Raw genomic sequence first — 13,703 nt, 5'->3', positions numbered from 1 at the left:
GATTTTTTTTGGTAGATTCAAATATATTTAATTTAAGACAATGGCAGTGAGTAATTTTAACATAAGTTTAAAACAATAAGAGGCAACATTTTATTATGAAATGACAGAAAAACTCTTTCTAAATAAGCATTTAATTTAGGATAAAAAATTAAAGGATAGGTTGAGGCTGCTTTGTGATAAAATTATTTGTGATAAACAGTATGACTGAAAACTTACAAACTATATCTATGTTAGGTTTTGGAAAACTCAAATGACCACATCATCTAATTAACAGGTGAAAATTATCACTGTGTATCTTAAGCTATAACATTTTACTGAAACATAATTTTATGGCCCACTAGATACGTCTGTAATGTTCATTATTTTAAAATGCTTAGATGTAATGAGGTGAACAGAATAATACCTAGCACGGGAGTTGGAAATTTTTTTCCTATACAGTTAAAGAGTATATATTTTAGGATTTGCAGACCATACATTTCCATTGGGAATGCAGTGCTGCTATTATAGTGTTCAATATGTAAATTAATAATCTTGGCTGTGTTCCAATAGCACAATGTTTACAAAAACAAGCTGCAGCAGGTGGATTTGACCCATGGATCATCTGCAGTGTGATGACCTGACGTTAGCATGTACTGAATCATCTGATGTTTCTCTGGCTCTGATTGCAATATAACCTTTCTTGGTGTTTATGAAACACTGATCCTTTGAATCAAAGTGTTTTTTAAATATAACATTGCCCTATTCAGTGAAAAAATCTTGACTAATTACGGTTTCTTAAACAAGGTATTCCCATAGCAAACCAACTGCCAAAAGGACAATGCAATTGAAAATAAAATGAATATAGTTGTGGGCAAATTTTTTTTTATATTTCTATACCAAAAAGTCATAATTAACCATAAGAAGAGATTTCCCTAGACAGTAAAAGAAGAGAAAAATTTCATATTAAGGTATATGTAATATGAGCACATTCATTTTAATTGATTCTGAAATCCTTATTCTTACCTTCTGCAAGTTTCCCTGTCTGTTCGGCACTTCCCCCAGGTAGAATCTTGGCGATATAGGCTCCAATTTCTCCACTGTGTCCAGGGATTTCTTTACCACCCACAATTCTAATTCCTAATCCATTACCTGCATTGAAAAATTAGCAAATTATTAAGAGTAATTTACGAAAGGACAACAGTTATCACAAGTTATAAGGTGCACAAAAAATGGGTTCTGGTATCTAGAAGTTAAATACAGCATGAATATTGGAATTGGATGCTGATAATAAAAGAATAATATTCTGGTTTCAATAATAGTTAATATAAAAGAGAACGTTCTGAGATCTTGGTAGAATCTATAATGATTAACAAATTATTTTTTATTTCAGCCATATTCATGAATGTATTAAGGCTTTATTCATCTATTTATATTGACAAAATATTTGTCCATTTTGATCAGATATTTTGTAAAAATTTTATATGAGGACGTACCCAGTATAAGAAATTCCAGAGCATACAACTCATTTGTGGAACTGAGGAGTATTTAACTTACAAAAAGGTAGTAATGGTTATCATAAATTAAGACATAATCCAAACATAAAAATTATTGCAACTGATAAAGTGAAACATGAATGCAACTTAAGAATTATTGTTCACTTTTCAGTTTTAACTCATCAACTATTTTTTTTGTATATTAACATGGTACTTACCACAGTTACAATAAAAGCATTCTTAATTGAAAAACAACTGAGTAAACAGTTCCTTATTCCACAGAACAGATTTTTTGGAATTAGCCACATGGAAATTAGATGGAGAATGATTATTATGAGAAATTTAATTTGAGATTCACAACTAAAGACTGAGCACACTTCACCAAAATGGACTGGAAACCTTAAAAAAGATATCCTACTCTAGAAGACAAAGAGGAGGCCACATCAAGAGGTGACGGGCAATTTCACAACCCCATACTTCCTGGGTGGGAAGCTCCACAGACTGGAAACTAACTGGTTCATAGACACTCACCTACAGGAGTAAGAGTTCTGAGCCACACATCAAACTCTCATGTGTGGGGATCTGCCACAGGGAGAAAGAGCCCTGGAGCATCTGGCATTGAAGGCCACTGGGGCTTGTGCACAAGAGCTCCACGGGACTGGGGGAAACAGAGACCCCATTCTTAAAAGGCGCACACAGGTTTCACGTGCACTGGGTACCAGGGCAAAGCAAAGTCTCCAAGGGAATCTGGGTCAAACCTGGCTGCAGTTCTTGGAGGACATCCTGGGAAAACAGGGGTGAATGTGGCTTGTTGTGAGGGAAGGACATGGAAGGCAAAGCTCTAGGGAATATTCAGCAGCAGTGCCTTTCTCTGGAGGTGGCCATTTTGGGAAAACCTGGCCCCACCCGTCAGCCAGCCACTGAGAAACCCCAGGGCAAACAACAACCCAGGTGGGATCACAGCCCCACCCCTCAGTAAACAGGCTACCTAAAGACCCCTCAGGCATACAGCTGCCTCTAATCCCATCCAGAGACTTAGCCCCACCCACCACAGGGATTAGAATGTCTCCTCCTACCAGGGGGCAGGCATCAGCACCTCCCATCAGGAAGCCTACACCAAGCCCCCATACTGACCTCAGCCACAGGGGGGCAGACATCAGAAGTAAGAGAGGTTACAACTCTATTACCTGTAAGAAGGTCATCACACCAAAAACCTATAAAAATAAAAAGGCAGAGAACTATAACTCAGATGAGGGAGAAAGGAAAAACCCCAGAAAAACAGCTAAGCCATGAGGAGATTCTCAGCCTCCAGGAAAAAGACTTTAGACTGTTGATGCTGAAGATGATGCAAGACATTGGAAATAAACTGGAGCAAAGATGGATAACTTACAGGAAACACTGACCAAAGAGATACAAGATATAAAACTTAAACAAGAAGAGATGCAAAATACAATAACTGAAATAAAAAATTCACTAGAAGCAACCAACAGAAGAATACAGGAGGCAGAAGAACGAATAAGCGAGGTGGAGGACAGATTAGTGGAAATTATGGATGCAGAACAGAAAAGAGAAAAAAGATTGAAAACAAATGAAGAGAGTCTCAGAGAAATCTGGGACAATGTGAAATGTACCAACATCCGTATTATACAGGTGCCAGAAGGAGAAGAGATAGAGAAGGAGACAGAAAAAATATTCCAAGAGATAATAGCTGAAAACTTCCCTAACATGGGGAAGGAATCACTCACTCAAATCCAGGAAGCATAACGAGTACCATATAAAATAAATCCAAGGAGGAACACCCCGAGACACATACTAATCAAACTGACCAAAATTAAAGACAGAGAAAATCTTGAAAGCAGCTAGGGAAAAGAAACAAATAACATACATGGGAACTCCAATAAGGCTATTGGCAGATTTTTCAGCAGAAACTCTGCAGGCCAGAAGGGAGTGGCATGATATACTCAACATGATGAAAGGAAAAAACCTCCAACCAAGATTACTCTACCCAGCAAGGCTCTTGTTCAGATTTGAAGGAGAAATCAAAACCTTCTCAGATAAGCAAAAGCTGAGAGAATTCAGCAACACTAAACCAGCCTTACAACAAATACTAAAGGAACTTCTATAGGCAGAAAAGAACAAGAGAAAAAAGAAAGGAAAAAGAGCAGCAAAAACAAATCCAAAGTAATTAATAAAATGGCAATAAGAACATACACATCAATAATTACCTTAAATGTGAATGGACTAAACGCCCCAACCAAAAGACATAGACTGGCTGAATGGATACAAAAACAAGACCCATATATATGCTGTCTTCAAGAGATCCACTTCACTTCTAGGGACACGTGCAAATTGAAAGTGAGAGGTTGGAAGAAAATATTCCATGCAAACAGGGAACAAAAGAAAGCTGGAGTAGCAATACTCATATCAGATAAAATAGACTTTAAAATGAAGAATATTTTCAGGGACAAAGAAGGACATTACATAATGATCAAAGGATCAATCCAAGAAGAAGATATAACAATTTTAAATATCTACGCACCCAACACAGGTTCACCACAATATATAAGGCAACTGCTAACAACCTTAAAAGGAGAAATCGACAATAACACAATCATAGTGGGGGACTTTAATACCCCACTTACAGCGATGGACAGATCAACCAGACAGAAAATCAATAAGGAAACACAGGCCCTGAATGAAGCATTAAACCAGATGGACTTCATAGATATTTATAGGACGTTTCATCCGAAAGCAAAAGAATACACATTCTTCTCAGGTGCACATGGAACATTCTCTAAGATTGACCATATCCTGGGCTACAAATGCAACCTCAGTAACTTTAAGAAAATTGAAATCATATCAAGCATCTTTTCCAACCACAATGCTATAACGACTGGAAATCAACAACAAGAAAAAAACTTCAAAAAACACAAACACGTGGAGACTCAACAACATTCTACTAAACAACCAATGGATCACTGAAGAAATCAAAGAGGAAATTAAAAAATACCTAGCAGCAAATGAAAACGAAGATACGACACTCCAAAACCTATGGGATGCAGCAAAAGCCGTTCTAAGAGGAAAGTTTATAGCAATACAAGCCCACCTCAGGAAACAAGAAAAAGCCCAAATAAACAAGCTAACTTTATATCTAAAGCAGCTTGAGAGAGAAGAATAGACAAGACCTAAAGTTAGTAGAAGGAAAGAAATCATAAAGATCAGAGCAGAAATCAATGAAATAGAAACAAGGAAAACCATAGAAAAGATCAATGAAACGAAAAGCTGGTTCTTTGAAAAGATTAACAAAATTGATAAACCCCTAGCCAGACTTATCAGGAAAAAAAGAGAGAGGACTCAAATCAATAAAATTAGAAATGAAAAAGGAGAAGTAACAATGGACACCACAGAAATACAAAGGATCATAAGAGACTACCATATGCAACTATATGCCAATAAAATAGAAAACCTAGAAGAAATGGAAAAATTCTTAGAAAAGTACAATCTTCCAAGACTAAACCAAGATGAAATAGAAAAGATGAATGGACCCATCACAAGAACTGAATTTGAAACTGTGATTAAAAAAAACTTCCAACAAACAAAAGTCCAGGACCAGATGGCTTCACAGGTGAATTCTATCAAACATTTAGAGAAGAGCTAACACCTCTCCTTCTGAAACTTTTTCAAAAAATTGCAGAAGAAGGGATACTCCCAAACTCATTCTATGAGGCCTCCGTCACCCTGGTACCAAAACCAGACAAAGACTCCACAAAAAAAGAAAACTACAGGCCAATATCACTGATGAACATTGATGCAAAAATCCTCAACAAAATACTAGCAAACTGCATCCAACAATACATTAAAAGAATTGTACATCATGATCAAGTGGGATGTATCCCAGGGATGCAAGTGTTCTTCAATATCCGCAAATCCATCAGTGTGATACACCGCATTAACAAACTGAAGAATCAAAACCATACGATCCTCTCAATAGACGCGGAAAAAGCCTTTGACAAAATCCAACACCCATTTCTGATAAAAACCCTTCAGAAAGTGGGCATAACAGGAACCTACCTCAACATGATAAAGGCCATATACGACAAACATACAGCAAACATCATTCTCAATGGTGAAAAGCTGAAAGAATTCCTGCTGAGATCAGGAACAAGATAAGGATGTCCACTCTCGCCACTACTCTTCAACATAGTTCTGGAAGTCCTAGCCACAGCAATCAGAGAAGTAAAAGAAATAAAAGGAATCCAAATTGGAAAGGAAGAAGTAAAACTATCCCTATTTGCAGATGACATTATACTATACCTAGACAATCCTAAAGACTCTACCAGAAAACTGTTAGAGCTTATCCATGAATTTGGCAAAGTTGCAGGATACAAAATCAATACACAGAAATCAATAGCGTTTCTATATACTAACAATGAAAAAGCAGAAGAGGAAATTAGGGAATCAATCCCGTTTACCATCGCATCCAAAAGAATAAAATACCTAGGAGTAAACCTACCTAAAGAAACAAAAGACCTGTACTCTGAAAACTACAAGCCACTGATGAAAGAAATCAAAGATGACACAAATAAATGGAAAGATATACCATGCTCGTGGATTGGAAGAGCTAATATTATCAAAATGACTCTACTACTCAAGGCAATCTACAGATTCAATGCAATCCCTATCAAATTACCAAGGACATTTTTCATATAACTTGAACAAAATATTTTAAAGTTTGTTTGGAAGTACAAAAGACCCAGAATAGCTAAAGACATCCTGAAAAAGAAAAATGGAGCTGGAGGAATCAGGCTCCCGGACTTCAGACTCTACTACAAAGAAACAGTCGTCAAAACTGCATGGTACTGGCACAAAGACAGACATATAGATCAGTGGAACAGGATAGAAAGCCCAGAATTAAACCCATGCACTTACAGCCAACTAATCTATGACAAAGGAGGCAAGAATATACAATGGAGGAAGCATAGCTTGTTCAATAAGTGGTGCTGGGAAAACTGGACAGCCACATGGAAAAGAATGAAATTAGAACACTCCCTAACACCATACACAAAAATAAACTCCAAGTGGATTAAAGACCTAGATATAAGACCAGACACTATCAAACTCCTAGAGGAAAACATAGGCCAAACACTCTCTGACATAAACGACAGCAACATCTTCTCAGATCTACCTCTCAGAGTATTGACAATAAAAAGAAAAATAAGCAAATGGGATCTAATCAAACTTCAAAGTTTCTGCACAGCAAAGGAAACCCTAAACAACACAAAATGACAACCCACAGAATGGGAGAATATCTTTGCAAATGAATCGACTGACAAGGAATTAATCTCCAAAATTTATAAACAACTTCTGCAGCTCCATACCAAAGAAACAAACAACCCCATCCAAAAATGGGCAGAAGACCTAAACAGACAATTCTCCAAAGAAGACATACAGATGGCTGAGAAACACATGAAAAGATGTTCAGCGTCACTCATTATTAGAGAAATACAAATCAAAACCACTCTGAGGTACCACCTTACACCAGCCAGAATGGCCATCATCCAAAAGTCTACAAACAATAAGTGCTGGAGAGGGCGTGGAGAAAAAGGAACCCTAGTACACTGCTGGTGCGATTGTCAATTGGTGCAACCACTGTGGAAAGCAATATGGAGATTCCTCAGAAAACTAAACATAGAACTACCATTTGATCCAGCAATCCCACTCCTGGGCATCTATCCAGAGAAAACCACGACTCGCAAAGACACATGTACTCCAATGTTCATTGCAACACTATTTACAATAGCCAAGACGTGGAAACAACCTAAATGTCTATCGACAGAGGAGTGGATCCAGAAGATGTGGTACATATACACAATGGAACATTACTCAGCCATCAAAAAAACGAATTAACAGCATTTTTAGCAACACGGATGGACCTAGAAACTATCATGCTAAGTGCAGTCAGCCATACAATGAGACACCAACATCAAATGCTTTCACTGACATGTGGAATCTGAAAAAAGCACAGACAGGACTTCTTTGCAGAACAGATGCTGACTCACAGACATTGAAAAACTTATGGTCTCCAGAGGAGACAGTTTGGGGGGTGGGGGGATGTGCTTGGGCTGTGGGATGGAAATCCTGTGAAATCAGATTGTTATGATCATTATACAACTACAGATGTGATAAATTCATTTGAGTAATAAAAAATGAAAAAAAAGAAATTTAATTGAGACAGAAATAAACTGCTGATATTTTATCTTTTTTAAAAATAAACTAAAAATTAGCAAGTGTATATGGCATAAGATATATTTTTGTTACAAATGTCAAGCAGATTTAAAATGAAAGCACTAAAAGAAAGAATTCTCCTCCATTACTGAAGACACAATTAATTACCTCTTTAAATTAAAATTCATTCCATTCAGTAACTAAAGTACTATTTTCAACGCTTTCAAAAATCTCCAAATTTTAAAAGCCATCTTTCTTCCAAATCTTGTTCCCTTCCCTGTTAACTCTTCAAAAACAATTCCTGTAGTTAGCATCAACACAGGTCAAACACTTAATAAGCAGGAGTACTGAATTATGGAACTCTTCTTCATTTATCTACTAGGGATATATTTTGTTAAAATATTTCTTATATCCAGGTGATGTGATACTTCCAAATGAATTTCCTCTCTCCTTTTCTTCCTCGCTCCCTCTCTTTTTTCATCCTTCTTTCCTTGTTTTTCACTACTCCAACCCCATGCTCATTCCCCAGCCCTGCTTTCAACGTCAGGACAAGTGTTCTGAAGATTGTCTCAAAACAAAAACAAAATCAATACAAATTAACTGTATGCTTCTACAAGGTGTTGTTAAGGGTTTGAGTTAAATAAGATACTATCTTTCTCTGGCCCCATTTGTGGAGCTGTTCTGTAATAAGTTTTTTGGTTCAGTGTTACTATTTTTAGTAGAGATTAATATATGATATAAATTGACTATAACTGTATGAATGCAGAATATTATTTAGTATATGACTTAGTCTCAACCAAGTCTGGATAGACACAGTTGATTTCTTAGACATTAGCCTTTAAAGATTTACCAGGACTAATTCTACAGTAAGACATCAGATATAGGATAGAAGATGAAGAAAAGTTATTAGCCCCCTTCATTCAATTAGTTTAGCCTATTTTTTTTTTTTTTTTTTAGTATACCAAGGTCACATACAACATGAGGATTTAAAAATAGCTGGTCATTTTTTAAGGGTTATTCCATAGAATTTATCTGTAAAAAAATAAAAACAGATTCTTAATCTAAGATTTTTTTTTTCACATTCCATGGTTGAATCACTTACAAGCTGTAATTTATCACTTATTAAAGACTCCATAAAACCCACACAGATATTAAATTTCTAATATGGTGAGTATAGCCATATCAATTTTAAAACATGGTCAGTATGAGATCCCAAAAGATGATTCATGATAATTTCTTAAAGGCATAGTTGTTTAAGACTATGCTTCACATCAAAATGTATTATAATTTATGCTAGACTATAGCAGAGTACAGTAGGCCACAGTAAAGTACTTGGGGAATTGGTCTTCTTTCTTTTTTTATAATAATTTTTATTTTTTTCATTATAGCTGGTTTACAGTGTTCTGTCAATTTTCTACTGTACAGCAATGTGACCTAGTCACACATACATGCATATATTCTTTTTTCTCACATTCTAGTGCTCCATAATAAGTGACCAGCATTATATAATAAATGGTGCAGCCATATGTTTAGAATCTACAGACAGTTACACCCTGTAAAGGTATAACTAAAAACTTTTCATACCTTGTAAAGATATAGCTAAAAACTAGTTGTAGAACTTCAAAATCTATTAATTAGCCTAAGTGACTATTTTTATAACTTTGATCATAGTTTCATTCTGTAGATGACATTATCTTGAGGGTTAAATAGTTGGGTCCTTACTGTCATTTGATTTTTGGTGACCATATACATTCTAAAACTGTAGCATAGGATCTGTGACATGAAATTACAATTACATCCATCTTAATAAAGTAGCATGACATAATAACTATCTAATTTTATAAAATACATTTTCATGCTAGTTAATTCAACACTTTCTAAACATACTTTATAAATTCCAGTGTCTTCAGTAAAATGGTAGTAATATACAGCCATGGAAATATTTTGAGAAATGATATTTACATACAGTTGACTCTTGAGCAACCTGGTGGTTGGGATGCTGACCGTCTATGCAGTTGAAAATCCACATATAATTATAATCAGCCTTCCATAAAAACTATTCCTCTGTATTTGTGGTTCTATACCCCTGGATTCAACCAACTATAGATGGTATAATATTGTGTAGTATTTACTATTGAAAAATAACTGCATATAAGTGGATCCATGCAGTTCAAACCCATGCTGTTCAAGGTCAACTGAATACACAAACCATTTCAGGCATATAGTAAATTTTCAAAAATTGCTTTCTCTAAGTGATGCTACTGTGGTTGCTGCTGTTTTCACGTATACAATAAAGTAGTATAGAAATATTAAAAATTTATAGCAGAACAGGATGGTAGAAAATAAAAAGGCACAGAAAGCATAATATTTTTGTTTATTTTACAGTATGTGCTTGTATCCTAATTTGTATGTCATAAGTATAAATTTAATTTACACAATTTCTAAGAATTTAAATCTGGGCATTTTGATTTAATGTTTCTATAGTTATACTTTGATATTTTACATACTAAATACAGATAAAATGAACAAAGATGCTTCTATAAAAATAAAACAACACAGCTCAAATCTAAAAAGCAAAATGCCAATAAAGAATTTGATAAACTCAAGAGCAACATTAATCTTTAACTGCTTAAATCTAAATGGTTGTTGATAAATGATATATAATTATTATTTTTTGGCCACACCTACAGTATGTGGAAATTTCTGGGCCAGGGATTGAACCTGGACCACAGCAGTGACTCAAGCTGCTTCGGTGACAATGCTGGATCTTTACCCTGCTGCGTCAGAGGAGAATTCCATATTATCATTATTTTTAACTTTTACACATTTTTTTAGAACATAATCAGCTTATTTTCACCTCTGCTTCTATTTCACCTAGAAACATTGCTAAAACGCTTCCTCAGCTGTCTGAAGAATGCACTAGTCTTGCTATTGAGTTCACAGTATGACAGAGTAGGGAAGCCAATAGTTACTATAAAGAACATCTGAGCTTTAGTAAAAAAGACTGTCAAAAGTGATAGCAATTTTACAACAAGTGCACATAAATATGGTTAAGGAAGTCTTATTGGGAAAACTAAATTTCAGAAGTCCATTAAGATACATAGGAAATATTTAGAAAAAAGGAGAAGTTCAATGATAAAAGTAACAAAATCATTAAGAAAAAGTATTATCTTAAAAACCTTTGGATGAAATTTAGGATTTAAATGCATTGGGGTTTTCAAGTCTGTATGTATTTTATAAATATGGGATAAATACGCTATCATATAGTCACTTCTAAAGTTCTGGTCCAAGATGGCAACATAGGCTCCTAAATGCATCTTGTCTCATAGACACATCAAATCTACAGCTACACAGGGAACAATTCCCTCTTAAAGAAATCCAGAAACTAGCTAAGTAACTCCTGCACATGGGGTGACTGAGAAAATACCCACATCAAAACAGGTTGTGGCACACCCTCAACTTACCGAGAGCTTTTAAAACAAAGAAAGCAGCTTGGACAGTCACAAAAATTTGAGAGAGCAATCAAAAGTTTGGGCTAGGTGGAACGATTATGTTCATCTTCTACATGTGTCCACTCCCTCAAGATTGGGAGAGGTGGCTGTTTTATCTAATGCATGGAAACCAATACAGAGAGTCAAGGAAAACGAAAAAGCAGAGAAAAGTGTTCCAAGCAAAGGAACAAGGTAAAACTCTAAAAATAGACCTTAATGAAATGGAATTAAGTTTTTTACTTAACTTACAAAAAGTTTAAAATAATGATCTTAAAAGATGCTTACTAAAGTTAGGAGAATGATGTATATACAAAGTGAAAATTTCAACAAACAGAAAAATACAAGGAAGTATCAAACAGGAGTTACAGTGACAAACAGTAACTGAACTGCAAAGTCCACTGATTGATTCTAGAGCAGACTAGAAAAGTGAAAGACGTTATCACTGAACTTCACAGGGCAGTAGAATCCATTCAAACACAGGAGTAAAAAGAATGGAAAAGAAAGATCAAGGGACTTAAAGGGTACCATCAAAATGAAAAGGCAACCTTTGGGAGAAAATATTTGCAAGTAATATTTCTGATAAGGTATTGATACAAAAATATATATCAATATATTATAATATATATTATATATAGAGAACTCAAACCATTAACAAAAAGTAAATAATCTGATTGAAAAAATGGGCAGGGGAAATGCATAGACATTTTTCCAAAGAAGACATACCACTGGCTAACAAGTTCATAAAAAGGTGCTGAAAATTGCTAACCATCAGGGAAATAAAATAAAAACCATAATGAGATGTGACTATACATCTCTTAGAATAGCTTTTACCAAAGACAAGAAATAACAAGTGTTGGCAGGAATGTGGAGAAAGGGAAGACTTGTGCAGTCTCGGTGGGGATGTAAATTGGTATAGCCACTAGGGAAAACAATATGATGGTTTCTCAAAAAAATTAAAAATAGAACTGCCAAAATGATCCATTTATCCCGCTTCTGTATATATATCATCAGGAAATGAAAACAGTTATTGAAGATATATCTGTACCCCCCATGTTCATTGCATCATTACTCACAATAGCCAAGAAATGCAAGCAATATAAGGATCCACTGATGGATGTTTGGATAAAGATGTGGTACATCTATACAATAGAATATTGTTCAGTCATGAGAAAGAAGGAAATTCTGCCATTTGAGACAAAATGCATGGACCTTGAGGGTGTTATGCTCAGTGAAATAAGACAGACAGAGAAAGACAATACTTAAACTGAAACACATAGAAAGAGAGAGTGAAAAAGAGGTTAGGGGTAAGAAAATAGGGAGATACTGGTAAAAGGGTAAAAATTTTTAGCTGTAAGGTGGAAAAGATCTGAGGATCTAACATAAAACATAGTGATTATAACAGCTAATAGTGTATTTTATTGTACAATTGAAATTTGCTAAGAGAGTAGAACTTACATATTCTCAAACCATAAATCAAGTCACCACAGTGTACACTTTAAATATCTTACAATTTTATAACTACTTTATACCAAATTAAAGTGAAATTAAAAAAATAAAAAAATAAGCTATGCACAAAATAAATGAGCAAACTAAGGAAAAATCTCCACATTTGCATTTAAATTTGCAGTTTAAATCTACTTTAATTTTATATGTTTATTAACATGTTACATTAAAAGCACTGATACTTTGAAGCAGTACAAAGAAGGTTTTGTTTTCCCTTATTAAAATAACATGAAAATATTATGATGTTAGAATATTAAGTATGGATAAAATCAAAATACTTGTTTCATTTCAACACTATCATATGCTACACCTAAGATCAAGGAGAAACAAAATTTTTATCAGTGATCATATTGTCTTATGGGTAGTAGTCTTTAAATCAATGGAGTTGATTATTCATGACAAAGTTACTACAGAGAGAAGATATATTGCAAAGTTTAGTTGTATCACTAGTTGGGCTGAAGAAGAAGAAAGACTCTATATAAATATTAATGCTAATGAGGTACTAAGGATAATGGAAAAGTTCCCAAAGTATAGGACAATTAAATCTATTTTTTTAGTTCATGTTAATTATACTCCTGAGTAAGGCTGTGAAAGTTTATTTTTATACTCTTTCACATACTAAATTCTATGTTATAAACTAACCATGTAAATATTTAGGAAAATAAACCAAATTATATTAAAAAGCCATAGTGATTTCCTTTTTGTGTCTTATCAAATGCTACCTAAAGAATATTTCACTATTTGTCCTTTAGCTTTACTTGCTTTTGTTCATTCTAAGAAAAACATTTCTAAAAACCCAACAAAGCATATCAATTTTCTTATTAGCAATCCATACTTGATTGTCTTCAGAAACATCAAAATGGCAACACCACTTTCATGCTAAATATAATCCAAGTCTAAGCCTGGGCATGCAAATCACAAACTCAGCTATTTCCATTAGCTTGTTCTAAGCCAGCCAATTTCTGTATAACAACATTTTTCCTAGTTTTAAATGTATATCCTTTACATACAT

At 34.6% G+C, this 13,703-nt stretch overlaps 1 protein-coding gene across 1 annotated transcript in view; it reads right to left on the bottom strand.

Moving 5' to 3' along the window:
- Positions 1-13,703, bottom strand: part of PCLO (piccolo presynaptic cytomatrix protein) — a 400,569-nt gene that overhangs the window by 117,621 nt on the left and 269,245 nt on the right. Inside the window, 1 exon segment of the mRNA XM_047753722.1 lies at positions 1,003-1,128. Coding sequence (XP_047609678.1) covers positions 1,003-1,128 — 126 coding nt within the window.

Source organism: Phacochoerus africanus, chromosome 11, assembly GCF_016906955.1.
Source record: "Phacochoerus africanus isolate WHEZ1 chromosome 11, ROS_Pafr_v1, whole genome shotgun sequence".
NCBI lineage: Eukaryota > Metazoa > Chordata > Mammalia > Artiodactyla > Suidae > Phacochoerus > Phacochoerus africanus.
Note: the sequence above shows the minus strand (reverse complement) of the source record. Positions and strands in the feature narration are given on the sequence as shown.